This window comes from Anomaloglossus baeobatrachus, chromosome 3, assembly GCF_048569485.1.
Source record: "Anomaloglossus baeobatrachus isolate aAnoBae1 chromosome 3, aAnoBae1.hap1, whole genome shotgun sequence".
In the NCBI taxonomy this organism is placed as follows: Eukaryota; Metazoa; Chordata; class Amphibia; order Anura; family Aromobatidae; genus Anomaloglossus; species Anomaloglossus baeobatrachus.
In genome coordinates this window covers 689,536,413-689,554,179 of record NC_134355.1, presented here as the reverse complement: position 1 = coordinate 689,554,179, position 17,767 = coordinate 689,536,413, and the positions used below count along the sequence as shown (strand labels likewise).

Sequence of the window (17,767 nt, the reverse complement as noted above, 5' to 3'; positions counted from 1 at the left end):
GGATGAAGGTTTAGCTGCTTGTCGAGCTTCACACGCCTCAGGGCATGTGTAGGGAAGACAGAACAGTTACTGCACTTAAAAGTGCGACACTAATAGACAACTCATCAGCTAAGTTTCCATAACTTTCCACGCAACGACATCGCTAACAAGATGTCGTTGGGGTCACGGAATTCGTGACGCACATTCCGGCCTCGTTAGTGACGTCATTGCGTGTGAAACGCACGAACGACCGTTAACGATCAAAAATACTCACCATATCGTTGATCATTGACACGTCGTCCATTGTCATAAAATCGTTGCTGCTGCAGGACGTAGGTTGTTCGTCGTTCCTGCGGCAGCACACATCGCTTTGTGTGACACCGCAGGAACGAGGAACATCACCGTACCTCCAGCCGCCTGCAATGAGGAAGGGAGGAGGTGGGCTCGTCCTGCTCATCTCTGCCCCTCCGCTTCTATTGGGCGGTCGCTTAGTGACGCTGCTGTGACGCCGCACGAACCGCCCCCTTAGAAAGGAGGTGGTTCGCCGGCCACAGCAACGTCGCTAGGCAGGTAAGTATGTGTGACGGGTGTTAGCGATGTTGTGCGCCACGGGCAGCAATGTCGCCAGTGACGCACAACCGACGGGGGCGGGTGCGATCGGCAGCGACATCGCTAGCGATGTTGCTGCATGTAAAGTTGGGCTTAAGACAAATAACAGTTATTTTCATATATTCAAGACCCGGCTTCATAGCAGGTTATAATAAGGATAGGCAATAGGTTGAGAGGCACTTCCAGGAAATGGTGCACTAGCCCTTTAAGAGAAGGGTAGCAGTACCTGTGCACACCCTAGGAGCACTCCCGGAGAACCTGTTGTGGTGCGCACAGGCATCAGGAGGGGAAAACAGTGAACGCCCAAGTGGAGAACTGCGGGATTGCCAAGTAGCGTGGTTTGGATCGGCTGCGGCAGTGAGTGAGTGGGCATCCCTGGAAGGAGGGGAGTGAGGGATACAGGGACACCAATGTTACACATACTGTACTCTCCTCCGGCAGAGATCTCTACAGAGGGAGCATTCCTGGAACTATGCTGCTGACAATACAGAATGACAGTGCAGCCCCAGCGGAGCTGTAGTCGCCGGTGCAATGATGTCATCAGCCCGTGTGTAAGAACGGCATCAAGAAGTGGAGGCCAGAGCAGAGCGCAGGAGGAATGGAAGTGAGGGGAGTATGTGATGGTTTTTTCAGATGTGTATGGGATGTGTGCCAGTATATAGGGGCTTTGTGGGGGCTCATACTATATATAAGCGTTCATGCTGTACTTAGGGGATGTGATGGTGGAATATTGTGGATTGTGTACCATTTTGTGTGGGTTAATGTTTGGGCGTGGTTCACTGTCCATTCTGTGTCCCTTGTGTGTACATTGTCCCATTTGCAGGTTTAATTCCTCCCTTGCCAGGTATGGAGCCTGGTGGTTACAATACAGGACTGCGGCACAGAGCTTGGTGGTTACAGTACAGGACTGAGGCACAGAGCTTGGTGGTTACATTACAGGACTGAGGCACAGAGCTTGGTGGTTACAGTACAGGACTGAGGCACAGAGCTTGGTGGTTACAGTCCAGGACTGAGGCACAGAGCTTGGTGGTTACAGTCCAGGACTGAGGCACAGAGCTTGGTGGTTACATTACAAGACAGAGGCAAAAAGCTTGGTGGTTATATTACAGGACTGAGGCACAGACCTTGATGGTTACATTACAGGACTGAGGCACAGAGCTTGGTGGTTACATTACAGGACTGAGGCACAGAGCTTGGTGGTTACATTACAGGACTGAGGCACAGAGCTTGGTGGTTACATTACAGGACTGAGGCACAGAGCTTGGTTGTTACATTACAGGACTGAGGCACAGAGCTTGGTGGTTACATTACAGGACTGAGGCACAGAGCTTGGTGGTTACATTACAGGACTGAGGCACAGAGCTTGATGGTTACATTACAGGACTGAGGCACAAAGCTTGGTGGTTACATTACAGGACTGAGGCACAGAGCTTGCTGGTTACATTACAAGACAGAGGCACAGAGCCTGGTGGTTACATTACAGGACTGAGGCACAGAGCTTGGTGGTTACATTACAGGACTGAGGCACAGAGCTTGGTGGTTACATTACAGGACTGAGGCACAGACCTTGATGGTTACATTACAAGACAGAGGCACAGAGCCTGGTGGTTACATTACAGGACTGAGGCACAGAGCTTGGTGGTTACATTACAGGACTGAGGCACAGAGCTTGGTGGTTACATTACAGGACTGAGGCACAGAGCTTGGTGGTTACATTACAGGACTGAGGCACAGAGCTTGGTGGTTACATTACAGGACTGAGGCACAGAGCTTGGTGGTTACATTACAGGACTGAGGCACAGAGCTTGGTGGTTACATTACAGTATAGGACTGAGGCACAGAGCGTGGTGGTTACATTACAGGACTGAGGCACAGAGCTTGGTGGTTACATTACAGGACTGAGGCACAGAGCTTGATGGTTACATTACAGGACTGAGGCACAAAGCTTGGTGGTTACATTACAGGACTGAGGCACAGAGCTTGGTGGTTACATTACAGGACTGAGGCACCAGAGCTTGATGGTTACATTACAGGACTGAGGCACAGAGCTTGGTGGTAACATTACAGGACTGAGGCACAGAGCTTGGTGGTTACATTACAGGACTGAGGCACCAGAGCCTGGTGGTTACATTACAGGACTGAGGCACAGAGCTTGGTGGTTACATTACAGGACTGAGGCACAGAGCTTGGTGGTTACATTACAGGACTGAGGCACAGAGCGTGGTGGTTACATTACAGGACTGAGGCACAGAGCTTGGTGGTCACATTACAGGACTGAGGCACAGAGCTTGGTGGTAACATTACAGGACTGAGGCACAGGGTTTGGTGGTTACATTAGAGGACTGAGGCACAGAGCTTGGTGGTTACATTACAGGACTGAGGCACAGGGTTTGGTGGTTACATTAGAGGACTGAGGCACAGAGCTTGGTGGTAACATTACAGGACTGAGGCACAGGGTTTGGTGGTTACATTAGAGGACTGAGGCACAGAGCTTGGTGGTTACATTACAGGACTGAGGCACAGAGCTTGGTGGTTACATTAGAGGACTGAGGCACAGGGTTTGGTGGTTACATTACAGGACTGAGGCACAGAGCTTGGTGGTTACATTACAGGACTGAGGCACAGGGTTTGGTGGTTACATTACAGGACTGAGGCACAGAGCTTGGTGGTAACATTACAGGACTGAGGCACAGGGTTTGGTGGTTACATTAGAGGACTGAGGCACAGAGCTTTGGAGTAACACGTCATCCATAACCATGCATACTTGGCACTGCCATGTTAATCAATAGATGTGGAGGAAGGAAGCCGGGATAGGCCGCGCTGACATCAAACGTCCTGAAGAAAGAAGCTGCATCCTCCGAAACACGTAGACCAGATCAAATAAAAGAGGAATTAATCGATTTCTGGACGTTTGATGTCAGCGCGGCATATCGCAGCTTCCTTCCTCCACATCTGTAATACGTTATTCCGGGGCTGCAGCAGACGCCATTTTATGCCTGTGTAGGAGCTGTGACTTGCACAACTTCTATAGGTGAGTACTCTACTTGTTTGTCTTGTCATATCCCACCAGATAAGACCCTATCTGCGCTCCTTTGTCCACAGCACATTTCTATGTTAAATCAATAGGAGGAAGGGAATCCAGCAAGATCTGTAATATGGCTTCTCCTTCATACCCCAACATCTTCTGTGGAGGAGGAATTGGAACATCTCCATAAACATTGGATAATTTCATGTGTGAATGTACCGCCCCGTGCTTGGCTGCAGCCGAGCTGCTCGGATCCGGGCTCGTTGGTGGGTGGCTCGAGCGCCTCCAGACCCGGGGTCACTTCGCTCTGAAAGGGTGCTGGCGCTACTTAGGGGGTAGGTAGGTGTACGGCCGGAGCCGTGTTTGAGTTCGTGACGCCACCCACGGGATGTGGTGAAGGTGTAGACACCACCGCTGCGGTTACGGGGCACCCAGGTGAGATGGTGATGCAGCAAGATGTTAACCCCTCCGTGGGCAGGGATGATGGCCCCGGGACCCGTTGGGGAGAGTAGCTGGGCGGTGCAGGGCGGTGCGCGGCCGAACGGCACTGTTGTACTCACTGTTATTGACACACACAAGTCTCTGATGAACATAGTTGATGGTGGTCGGTACCCGCAGCCGGCTGCGTATGGTCCCCCACCCGGTTTGGTGGTCTTTGCCGTTCTCCTGCACCGTGTAGTGTATGTCTAGACTCCCTGCGCTTCAGCGACGGGAGTCCGCTCCCCGGCTGTGTATATGTCGGAGGAGCCCGTTTGCCTGCAGACGCTGGCCCGTGGGATCTCTCTGGCTGTGCGGTGGCTTTCTATCTCCCTCGGTGGGCTGTTGTCTTCAGTCGGGACTTGGGTGGGAAAGGACATAAAGTCCAGACCGCAATCAGTTGATTAACTCAGTCCAGTGGCTTCTGGACCTCGTTTCACTGTCTGAGTACCCCCCTGTGTGCTCCGGTTTCCGAATCGGTTCCCCGGGTCGGTACCGGCGGGCCACTACCCTGTCCCGGTCCACCACGTTTCCACCGAGCCGTCTTCCCGGCTCCTGCAAGCTAGGCCACCGTATGCCTCCTAGCCAAGGTACCAGGGCTCCGACCCTGGAACCTGTCAGTCTGTCACAGGCCTGTCCTACAGGCCTGACCTCCTCCACTGCTCAACACTCCAACTCCTCTCTGACTGCGACTAAACTGTAACTGCAACTGAGCTCTTTTCCTTCATCAGGCCCTCTGAACTCCTCGGTGGGCGTGGCCAACCGCCTGGCTCTGCCGCCCTGGTGTGTCCATCAAGCTCTAGGGGGGTGACTAGGGTTTAATGTGGTTGGCTGGTGTTACCTTATGTGGGACTGTTGTTGTGCGGGGCGCTAACTGTGACTACCTGGCTAGTCCAGGGCGTCACTTGAACTCAATAGTTCCTCAGAACTCATCTACCTGGAATCTATAGATGTAACATGAAGCTGTGTCAGAATTCATTGTAACCAATTATCTGTTTTATTTATTAGTATTTCCATCTTTATTATTGGGATAATATTTCTGAGGTGTCCTTCTTCAGTCCTAATTTTTGCAGGGATTATTGACAGGAACGCCAAAGACCTGAACTTCACAGAAAGTGAGATATCCTACTTTTCCATTCAAGATTATGTTCACGTATCGACCCTCCATGTTGTTACAGAGGAAGTTCTGTGTATCCGCCAGAGGTATGGCTGTAATCGTTGCGCATCTGCGGAGAAAAAGATGATAAGGATCAAACATATGTCAGTTATAGAAAGTAAGTCTTGCTTTTATTTTTTTATGTCACATCTTTCGTTAACTTCAAACAACCCTTTTATGATTTTGTCATGAAATTTTACAATCAGGTTTAGAGTTAGGACATTGGAAGCCCCGATCCAATGTCTGGTTCCAAATGACCCTCATGGTAGAAACGCATTGATAGATGTTGGCGCATGTGCATATGTACCGCCCCGGGGCTTGGCCGGCTGCCGAGCCGCTCGGTTCCGTGCTCGTCGGTGGGTGGCTCGAGCTCCTCCCGGACCCGGGGGTCACGTCGCTCTGAAAGGGAGTTGGCACTACGTGTAGGGATTTCGGTGAGGAAGGTTCACGGCCAAGGCCGTGGAGTTTAAAGGTGTAAGTTCGTGACGCCACCCACAGGTTGTGGTGAATGTGGACACCACCGCTGCCGTTAACTAGGCTCCCAGGGACGGTGTTATGCAGCCTGGTGTTGACCCCTCCGTGGGCAGGGGGTGATGGTCCCAGGGCCCGGTGGTTGTGAGGTGTGGGCAAGATGGTGTGGTGCGGTGCGCGGCCCGAGGGCAGTGTTGCACTCACTATGAGGTCTATCCCCCTTGGTGGGCCGTTGCCGTCTTTCGGGTCTTGGGACGGGAAAGGACCTAAGGTCCAGACCTCAATCAGTGAATTCGACGTGGTCCAGTGGCTTCTGGACCTCGTTCTGCGTCTGAGTACCCCTCCTGGTGCTCCGGTTTCCAGTTGCTTCCCCGGTTCGGTACCGGCGGGCCACTACCCTGTACCGGTCCCTTACGGTTCCACCAGCCGTCTTCCCGGCTCCTGCAGGCGGCAACCACCATCTGCCTCCTTGCCACGGTACCAGGGCTACGACCCTGGCACCTGTCAGTCTGTCACAGGCCTGTCCTACAGGCCTGACCTCCTCCAGTGTTGTTGCTGCAGACCTGACGTCTCAGGCCTGCTGCACTTGAACTCCACTCTACTTCACTGTACTGACTCACTAAACTGACTGTTTTCCGTCTCAGGCTCTCTGGACTCCTAGGTGGGAGTGACCAACCACCTGGCTCCGCCCCCTGGTGTGACCATTGAACACAGAGAGGTGACAAGGGTTTGTAGGTTGGCTGCTGTCACCTTATTAGGGGCTGGTGTTTCTGCAGGGGGTCTACCTGTGACTACCTGGCTAGTCCAGGGCGTCACACATACAGACCCCTCTGCTGAAGTCTATGTGAGTTATGGAGACAACCAAGGCAACAACTTGCCTTGAGCCGCATGCACGGCATAGTAAGATTACCAAATTGCCTTTGGGTAGGATGTCCATACTTACAATTATCATTTTTGCATTACTCATTATGATACATGTATGCTACACGAGACGTCCCCTTCTACTTTTAACTACTCTGACCGAGAGACATGGAGCCATAGTATAGGATCCAATTTTTATGGATACATTGCAATTCTCTAGCATAGAAAATTGTAAATGGTTTTGTAAATAATTAAAAGCTGCTACTGTGTTACCACTGTGTCACCAGCGGCGAGCGGGAGTTGACCCTCTGATCCACAGGTGGAACCTGGGCTTACCATGACATGAGAAGGGCTTGACTAAGCACCTACCGACGGCGATGCCAGGTGTTACTGCCAGGGCATTGACCCGGACTGTGGAAGCTGACCCCCCAAGGCAAGGACGGAAATGTCTCAGGTACAGACAGGCAGAGTCTCTAATGCTGACAGGTGTAGCCAGGACGGATACCGAGGGCACGGCTGGGACAAGGAGACAGGTTCGGGAAGGTGGACACTGGCACAGGAAATGGACAGTGGACAATGGAACCTGACAACTAGCTAGCTAGACGGACATGCACTAGTTAACTGAAAATGTTGCTCAGGAACCTCCTCTAGTGGGAGAGTGCCTTAAATATCTAGTGCTGAGAGGCACTTCCAGGAAATGGCGCACCAGCCATTAAAGAGCAGGGCAGGAGCGTACGCGCACCCTAACTGCATTCCCAGGGGACCAGGGTGGCGTGCACACGACCCGAGACCAGGAATCAGGAGACTCACACATAGAGGACCATTGGGAAGCAAGGCAGGGCGGTGCAGGATGACCACAGTAGTGAGTGAGTCGGCGTCCCTGCTAGGGAGAGGCAGAGCAGTGCAGGGACACCGGTGCTACATACTGTAAAATACTGATTGCATATGGACAAATTATTTTTTATATGCCCATGTGAACTTGGCCCTACAGTAATATTATAGCATAGCCGATAGATCATCAATTGTTGTCTAGGAAGCCCTGCACAAAATCCAGTAGGGATCATGGGTGACTCTACACATTGGAGGTTGCAAGATTGCAGTTAGTCACCATAATCATACCATTCGCGTCACAGGACAAAAATGCAATCTTGCAAATATATGACAAATATATGACAGTCACACCCAAAAAGTAGAGGCAGCAAAAGCATGCAATGTATAAGTGTGACACATTGGCTTTTACCTGGCGTTGTTATTCCCATTATTGGCCAGTGAGTTTCCGATGAGGATTTCTGCCCCGTTGATGTATTCCGCGCAGCAGTCTCCTCGGTTGGTGATCGTTATATGTGAGATTCTGTGCGTTTCCAATAGATCCAGTCTCCACCAGGGCGAGAGCTGAGATTCAGATGAAAAGCAAGATCCATGGGTGTAGAGAGGATCCGTATTTCCATCGATGGCATTAATGGCGGCACTATACGATGGATAATTTGTAGATTGCGTTGCGCGACCTCGAAGGGCCAAATTTTTCACTGTAATTAAATGTGAAAAAAAAATTAAAAACTGAGAAATCCATGGGGATGTAGTATCTGGGTGAGAATTATATAAATACAGAGTTTTGTGGAAGGACCCGATTGCTGACGTGAGCAAGGAAGGATGAGCCACCGCTTCATATAGACGCTAGAAGCTCATAGCGGTGTCTTTACTTATTCTTAAACCTTCAAGGGGTTGTACAAAGTCAGCAAATTACCACCTATTGATGACATGCTGTCATATGGAGTTTGCACAAACTTCGATGACTATCATGGCGGCATTGGACTCAGATTGCAGTTTCTGACGCTCCTCCCGATGGTTTCTCTGGTGTCTGGGATTAACACAATTTGACCTGCTCTGTGCTTAATCATAGACCGGCTAGCAAGAGTTAATCTCTGATAGTCTTCTTGCTCCTTTAATCACATGTTGCGGGGAGGCCTGTCACATCTGCTTTCCTCCTATTTATGCTGGTTGAATCCTTCTACCCATGTCAGCTATAGTTTATTGTATGTTGGTCTATGAGGTGTGGTGTCTCAGATATACAGGTGAAAGTATAGTATATATTACATTGCTTGATGCAGTTGTGGAGCTTACCCCTGATGTTTTGTAGCTTCCTTCCTTCTCTTGTTTTTACTCCTGAATCTCTTATTGTCTTCACCTTTGTATGTGCGTGATGTGTGACAGTTTTGGTGTTCCCCTTTTTGTATTTTTCTATGGGTTTTGTCACACTCCTGATCTGTCCCTCCCTGGGGGAAGGGGGAATCAAGACTGGTCAGGTGGAGAGTCAGGAAGGAGACTCAGGTCTGTCCACCATCAGGAGTATCCCTGAAGTTAAAGATAGCAGAGGCCCCCCTAGCTTGAGGGGTAGCCTAGGAACCCCGGGCACGCGCTATATCATAGTCATCATGATACTTGCTGATTGCTGGGGGTTCCACCTCTAGGATCCCCAATAATTCAGTGAACACAGCTGTGTAGTTTCACGTGAGCAATGAATGAGCGATGGTCTATCATGGGACTGTAGGAGACAGATGAGGACAGCTCCTGGTTATCTCTTGTAGGCAAAACCCTCTGGGTGCGGTCGCTCTTTCAGACAATTTTCAATCCTACCACAAACCTTACTTTCTACATTATTTTACCCATTAGGCGTCTATGTGAAAAAGTGTCAATAGTTTTGGAAAAGTCAAAAACTCTATGTCCACAGTTTCCCCTTTGTCCAGGCTTCTATTCGCCGCGTTCACATTGATTTTATATCTGTATGCAACCAGCTGAGTATATTAGATGACATATTAAGGGCACTGAGATTGACCACATCTATCACTATCTTCCTTTTCCTATATACAGAGCTAAAGAACCCACCTAGTAATTCTCCCTTCTCCTGATCCCCAGTGACCAACCCCCCGTCACCATAATTTAGAGGACCCTCCTGTGCGGACCTTGTTCTTTTGCCTCTATATATTTTAAAAATTTCTTGGGATTTGATTTCTTTGGCTTCTGAGCTTTCTTTTCTATCTTTAGCATTTTTAAAACACACAATCAATGTAAATATCGGAGACTGAGAGGACGGGAGATGGTGTAAAAGATAAAATCTTCCCCCCGACTTATCATTTTATAGTTATTATTGAACTCACATTGATCTGTGCCACCGGACACGGAAATCCACAGGACAACGAAGGTGAGTAAGAACATCATGATACTGCCAGACTGGAAAACAAGCAAAATAATTACTGTAGGGTCAAAAGAAGAGGAACGTAAATCAGACCGGAGCCTGACCACCACCCGGAGCAGGCACCCTCCTCTCCTGAAACTCTTCAATTTATAAATCATACAAGGAAAACTAAGAGTCTTTACATTATTAAATTGTGTAGGATTAATGGTAGATGAATGTGAATCAGACACCTTTGTATAAGGATTACTGGAGCCTTACCACATCCCGGAGCCGGCACACTCCTCTCCTGAAACTCTCCTCAGACACCTTTGTATAAGGATTACTGGGGCCTTACCACCACCCGGAGCCGGCACACTCCTCTCCTGAAACTCTCCTCAGACAGCACTGTATAAGGATTACTGGAGCCTTACCACCTCCCGGAGCCGGCACACTCCTCTCCTGAAACTCTCATCAGACACCGCTGTATAAGGATTACAGAAGCCTTACCACCTCCCATAGCCGGAACACTCCTCTCCTGAAACTCTCCTCAGACAGCACTGTATAAGGATTACTGGGGCCTTACCACCTCCCGGAGCCGGCACACTCCTCTCCTGAAACTCTCCTCAGACAGCACTGTATAAGGATTACTGGAGCCTTACCACCTCCCGGAGCCGGCACACTCCTCTCCTGAAACTCTCCTCAGACACCACTGTATAAGGATTACAGAAGCCTTACCTCCTCCCATAGCCGGAACACTCCTCTCCTGAAACTCTCCTCAGACAGCACTGTATAAGGATTACTGGGGCCTTACCACCTCCCGGAGCCGGCACACTCCTCTCCTGAAACTCTCCTCAGACACCTTTGTATAAGGATTACTGGGGCCTTACCACCACCCGGAGCCGGCATACTCCTCTCCTGAAACTCTCCTCAGACAGCACTGTATAAGGATTACAGGAGCCTTACCACCACCCAGAGCCGGCACTCTCCTCTCCTGAAACTCTCCTCAGACAGCACTGTATAAGGATTACAGGAGCCTTACCACCACCCAGAGCCGGCACACTCCTCTCCTGAAACTCTCCTCAGACACCACTGTATAAGGATTACAGAAGCATTACCACCTCCCATAGCCGGAACACTCCTCTCCTGAAACTCTCCTCAGACAGCACTGTATAAGGATTACTGGGGCCTTACCACCACCCGTAGCCGGCACACTCCTCTCCTGAAACTCTCCTCAGACAGCACTGTATAAGGATTACAGAAGCCTTACCACCACCCGGAGCCGGCACACTCCTCTGTTGAAACTCTCCTCTGACACCACTGTATAGGGATTACAGGAGCCTTACCACCACCCGGAGCCGGCACACTCCTCTCCTGAAACTCTCCTCAGACACCACTGTATAACGATTACAGGAGCCTGACCACCATCTGGAGCCGGTACACTCCTCTCCTGAAACTCTCCTCAGACACCGCTGTATAAAGATTACAGGAGCCTTACCACCACCCGGAGCCGGCACACTCCTCTCCTGAAACTCTCCTCAGACAGCACTGTATAAGGATTACAGAAGCCTTACCACCTCCCATAGCCGGAACACTCCTCTCCTGAAACTCTCCTCAGACAGCACTGTATAAGGATTACAGAAGCCTTACCACCACCTGGAGCCGGAACACTCCTCTCCTGAAACTCTCCTCAGACAGCACTGTATAAGGATTACAGAAGCCTTACCACCACCCGGAGCCGGCACACTCCTCTGTTCAAACTCTCCTCTGACACCACTGTATAGGGATTACAGGAGCCTTACCACCACCCGGAGCCGGTACACTCCTCTCCTGAAACTCTCCTCAGACACCACTGTATAAGGATTACAGGAGCCTTACCACCACCCAGAGCTGGCACACTCCTCTCCTGAAACTCTCCTCAGACACCACTGTATAAGGATTACAGAAGCCTTACCACCTCCCATAGCCGGAACACTCCTCTCCTGAAACTCTCCTCAGACAGCACTGTATAAGGATTACAGAAGCCTTACCACCACCTGGAGCCGGAACACTCCTCTCCTGAAACTCTCCTCAGACAGCACTGTATAAGGATTACAGAAGCCTTACCACCACCCGGAGCCGGCACACTCCTCTGTTGAAACTCTCCTCTGACACCACTGCATAGGGATTACAGGAGCCTTACCACCACCCGGAGCCGGCACACTCCTCTCCTGAAACTCTCCTCAGACACCACTGTATAAGGATTACAGGAGCCTGACCACCACCTGGAGCCGGTACACTCCTCTCCTGAAATTCTCCTCAGACACCGCTGTATAAAGATTACAGGAGCCTTACCACCACCCGGAGCCGGCACACTCCTCTCCTGAAACTCTCCTCAGACAGCACTGTATAAGGATTACAGAAGCCTTACCACCTCCCATAGCCGGAACACTCCTCTCCTGAAACTCTCCTCAGACAGCACTGTATAAGGATTACAGAAGCCTTACCACCACCCGGAGCCGGCACACTCCTCTGTTGAAACTCTCCTCTGACACCACTGTATAGGGATTACAGGAGCCTTACCACCACCCGGAGCCGGCACACTCCTCTCCTGAAACTCTCCTCAGACACCACTGTATAAGGATTACAGGAGCCTGACCACCACCTGGAGCCGGTACACTCCTCTCCTGAAACTCTCCTCTGACACCACTGTATAGGGATTACAGGAGCCTTACCACCTCCTGGAGCCGGTACACTCCTCTCCTGAAAATCTCCTCAGACACCACTGTATAAGGATTACAGGAACCTTACCACCACCTGAGCCGGCACACACCTCTCCTGAAACTCTCTTCAGACACCACTGTATAAGGATTACTGGGGCCTTACCACCACCTGGAGCCGACACATTCCTCTCCTGAAACTCTCCTCAGACACCACTGTATAGGGATTACAGGAGCCTTACCACCACCCGGAGCCGACACACTCCTCTCCTGAAACTCTCCAACTTGTAAATCATACAAGGAAAACTAGAAGTCTTTTACATTGCTTAATTTTGTAGGATCAATAATAGATGAGTGTGAATCAGACTCCTCTGTAAAAGGATTACAGGAGCCTTTCCACCACCCAGAGCCGGCACACTCCTCTCCTGAAACTCTCATCAGACACCACTGTATAAGGATTACAGGAGCCTTACCAGCACCCGGAGCCGGAACACTCCTCTCCTGAAACTCTCCTCAGACAGCACTGTATAAGGATTACAGGAGCCTTACCACCACCCAGAGGCGGCACACTCCTCTCCTGAAACTCTCTTCAGACACCACTGCATAAGGATTACAGGAGCCTTACCACCACACGGAGCCGACACACTCCTCTCCTGAAACTCTCCAACTTGTAAATCATACCAGGAAAACTAGAAGTCTTTTACATTGCTAAATTTTGTAGGATCAATAATAGATGAGTGTGAATCAGACTCCTCTGTATAAGGATTACAGAAGCCTTACCACCACCCAGAGCCGGCACACTCCTCTCCTGAAACTCTCATCAGACACCGCTGTATAAGGATTACAGGAGCCTTACCACCACCCGGAGCCGGAACACTCCTCTCCTGAAACTCTCATCAGACACCGCTGTATAAGGATTACAGGAGCCTTACCACCACCCGGAGCCGGCACACTCCTCTCCTGAAACTCTCATCAGACACCGCTGTATAAGGATTACAGGAGCCTTACCACCACCCGGAGCCGGCACACTCCTCTCCTGAAACTCTCATCAGACACCGCTGTATAAGGATTACAGGAGCCTTACCACCACCCGGAGCCGGCACACTCCTCTCCTGAAACTCTCCTCAGACAGCACTGTATAAGGATTACAGAAGCCTTACCACCACCCGGAGCCGGCACACTCCTCTCCTGGAACTGTCCAACTGATAAATCATACAAGGAAAACCAGTAGTGTTTCATTATCCCCTTCATGAACGAGCAATATTTTTTTATATATGCATTTATCTTTTCTCCTTCTTTTCCATGGGCCATACCTTTTTCATTATTTAGTTGATATCACTGTATGAGGGCTTTTTTTATGTTGGATGATTCGTAGTTTTAAAATCCCAACATTCAATGTACTAGAAAATAGGAAAAAAGTCCAACTGTTGTGAAATGGCAAAAAAAAAACACAAAAAAACCCCAAAACACTATTCTGACTGGTTTTGTATTACATTTTTTTATAGTGTTTATTTTACTGTAGAAATAACTTGTCTACATGATTTTCCAGGTCGCTATGATTACGGGGAGAGCAAACATGTATCGTTTTGTTTTGTTTAAGTGGCAAAAAAAGTAATAAAGTAATAAAAATAAATAATAATAACAATAATAATAATAATGCATATATGTGGCATCATTACATTTATAAAAGTCTGATCTATGAAAACATAAAATTAATTAACCCGATTGGTCAATGCCGTAAATATAAAAATATTCAAAATGAGAAAATTTGAGGGGTTTTTTTTTGGTCACCACAATGCAGCAAAAAAATATAGTAAAAAGCGATTAAAATGTCCAATCTATCCCAAAATGATGTCAATCAATCAATGTGCCATCACACAGCTCCATGTACGCAAAAATAACGTCAATCATCTTGGAAAATTATGATACAATCCCCTAAAAATTATTTTTACATATTTTTGATTTTTTTTTTCCCAACACTTAAATAATAGACAATTTTGGTATCGCCATAATCATAATGATGAGAAGAGCCATATTTCCAGTCATTTTTGCCACGAAATCATTGAAAATTAATGTCAGAATTTCTGGAGGATTTTTATAAAAATTTAATCGCACTTGGAATTTTTTGCCAGGTTCATTATGGTTATTAAAAGTACAACTTGTCCAGCAAAGAACAAGCCTTCATACAGCTAAGTGGACAAACAAATAAAAAAGTTAAGAGTCTTAGAAGAAAGGTAAGAAAAAAACAAAAATGCACAAAAACGTAAATTGACCGCGGTGGGAAGGGGTTGAAGAGCAACAACACATTTATTTTCCGTGAGTGTACAACTCTCTGATTGGTTGAGGAAAGTTAGGAAAAGTTAAGAAAAGTTGTGAAAGTAAATTGAAATTCCGATCTTGAACCTGGCCGTTAGGAGTCCGCGTTTGATGGAGCTTCAGTTTTACGTTGTGTGGTTGCACTGTGAATGATTAATGCAAGATAAATATAAAGGTGACAGTGATTTCTTACCTGCGCAAACTGAAATGCACTGATTTATCAGCTCCCAGCCGTTGCCTGATTGCTGCCTTGTGGATGTAGCTAATCTGGAGCGCGGCGCAGAGTGAAGGCTGCTCCCTCCATCTCCCTTATATACAGAAATCACAATGCGGGTGACACAATTCATGATGTTCTCACCCACCACGGATCTGCTGATTGGCTACTGTACATCCAGTTAGGTCCAGAAATCTTTGGCCAGTGACTGAGTCTTTGTGAGTTGACATGCAATTGAAGTGGAGACTTTCAAAGTTGGTTGAATATAAGCATTCCATGAAACGTGTAGGAATAGCAGCCATTTTTCTACAAAGCCTCCTCATTTCAGGGGCTCCAAAGTAATTGGACAAAGTAACTTTACCATAAATAAAATGTTCATTTTTAGTCTTTCATCAATGGACGTCACCGTTGCTGATCTCCTCCTATGTGAGGCTTTGCCACCTTTACTGAAGTGACTTCAGTTGTTCCTTGTTTTCCGGGTCTTTCAACCATGGACGTCACGATCGTTGATCTCCTCCTGTGTGAGGCTTTGCCACCTTTATTGAAGTGTCTTCAGTTGTTCATTGTTTCTGTGTCTTTTCGACCATGGACGTCACCGTTGCTGGTCGCCTCCTATGTGAGACTTTGTCACCTTTACTGAAGTGACTTTAGTTGTTCCTTGTTTCTGGGTCTTTTGACCATTGGTGTCACCATCATTGGTTTCCTCCTGTGTGAGGCTTTGCCACCTTTATTGAAGTTTCTTCAATTGTTCATTGTTTCTGTGTCTTTTCGACCATGGAAGTCACCGTCGCTGTTCGCCTCATATGTGAGACTTTGCCACCTTTACTGAAGTCACTTCAGTTGTTCCTTGTTTTCCGGGTCTTTCGACCATGGACGTCACCATCATTGATCTCCTCCTATGTGAGGCTTTGCCACCTTTATTGAAGTGTTTTCAATTGTTCATTGTTTCTGTTTCTTTTCGACCATGGACGTCACCGTCGCTTGTCGCCTCCTATGTGAGACTTTGCCACCTTTACTGAAGTGACTTCAGTTGTTCCTTGTTTCTGGGTCTTTCGACCATGGACGTCACCATCACTGGTCTCCTCCAATGTGAGCCTTTGTCTCTTTTTCTGCGGTGACTTCAGTTGTTACTTGTTTCTGAGTCTTTCGACCATGGACGTTACCATCGCTGGTCTCCTCCTGTGTGAGGCTTGGCCTCCTTTACTGCAGTAACTTCAGTTGTGCATTATTCCTGGGCCTTTCTGCAATGGCCTTCACCATTGCTGGTTTTCTCTAGTGTGAGGCTTTGTCTCTTTTACTGCTGTGACTTCAGTTGTTCCTTGTTTCTGGGTCTTTCGTCCATGAACGTCACCATCACTGGTCTCCTCCTGTGTGAGGCTTTGCCAGCCTTTACTCCGGTGTGTTTCTTATTTGTGGCTCTTTCTGCCATAAGTTTTGTCTTAATCCTGTGAAATGCAGGTCGATGGGGCTGAGATCTGGTGATGATTCGGCGATTGCAGAATATTCTACTTTTTTGCTTTCACAGGATGTTTTCTGTAAAGCATCATCCAATCACTGCTGTATTTGGTTAAATCTGAGCAGAAAGTCTCATCCTGTGGACCTCGGAATTCATCCATCTGCTTCTATTCTATCATCAATAACCACTACTTGCCCCAGGGCCATTGTTGGCCTTACATGCCCGGCCATCACACCGCCTCCGCCATGTGTTACAGAGGACGTGCTGGATTAGAAGCCACTCCAAACCTTCTCCAGACTTTCTTCTTCCATCATTCTGGAACAGATTGATCTTAGTTTCCTCTGTCCTCTGGTTCTTTTCTAGAACTGGGCAGCTTTTTTAGATTTTTTTTTTGGCAAAGTTTAATTTGGCTACATGTTCTATCCTATACCTTTTCACTTACCCCGGCAATTCATATGTTCACTATCCACTATTTTGGCATTTGTTCTTTTATAATGAGATACCAAGAGTGACAAAAGTAAGAAGAGGCTGATCACACTGCTGTCCTTTCCATCTATTTGATCTACTACTGAAGATACCAGGGGTGCTGAGGTAATAAGAGACTGCTCACACTGCTGTCCTTCCATTCTGTATAATTTAATACTAGATATATCAGGAATTCTGAGGTAAGAAGAGACTGCTCACACTGCTGTCCTCACTGTCTGTCTGATTTAATACTGGAGATACCGGGATTGCTGAGTTTAGAAGAGTCTGCTCCAACTGCTGTCCTCCCTGTTGGTCTGATTTATTACTAGAGATACCAGGAATGCTGAGGTAAGAAGAGTCTGCTCACACTGCTGTTCTCCATGTCTGTCTGATTTAATACTTTAGATACCAGGAATGCGGAGGTAAGAAGAGTCTGCTCACACTGCTGTCCTCCCTGTCTGAGTGATTTAATACTGGATATACCAGGAATGTTGAGGTAAGAGGAGGCTGCTCACTCTGCTGCCCTCCCTGTCTGATTTAATACTGGAGATACTAGGAATGCTGAGGTAAGAGGAGGCTGTTCACACTGCTGTCCACCCTATCTGATCTAACACTGGTGCAACCAGGGGTGCTGAGGTAAGAAGAGTCTGCTCACACTGCTGTCCTCCCTGTCTGACTGATTTAATACTGGAGATACCTGAACTGCTGAGGTAAGAAGAGTGTGCTCACATTGATGTCCACCTTGTCTGATTTAATACTGAAGATACTAGGAATTCTGAGTTAAGAGGAGGCTGTTTACACTTCTGTCCACCCTATCTGATCTAACACTGGGACAATCAGGTGTGCTGAGGTAAGAAGAGGCTGCTCACA

The 17,767-nt window shown here is 48.2% G+C and overlaps 1 protein-coding gene across 2 annotated transcripts; it reads right to left on the bottom strand.

Moving 5' to 3' along the window:
• Positions 1 to 5,064: 5,064 nt before the first annotated feature.
• LOC142297074 (fucolectin-4-like) lies at positions 5,065 to 15,058 on the bottom strand. 2 transcript variants are annotated; one of them, XM_075341322.1, is made up of 4 exons: positions 14,956 to 15,058; positions 9,734 to 9,806; positions 7,819 to 8,104; positions 5,065 to 5,316 (listed from the first exon to the last, which is right to left on the bottom strand). In XM_075341322.1, exons 2-4 carry the CDS (start codon positions 9,792 to 9,794, stop codon positions 5,151 to 5,153), a joined length of 513 nt encoding a protein of 170 aa, XP_075197437.1. In that variant the 5' UTR covers positions 9,795 to 9,806; positions 14,956 to 15,058; the 3' UTR covers positions 5,065 to 5,150. The 2 variants fall into 2 exon arrangements, with proteins under 2 accessions (XP_075197437.1, XP_075197436.1); XM_075341321.1 differs by lacking the exon at positions 14,956 to 15,058 and adding an exon at positions 13,760 to 13,783.
• Positions 15,059 to 17,767: the final 2,709 nt, after the last annotated feature.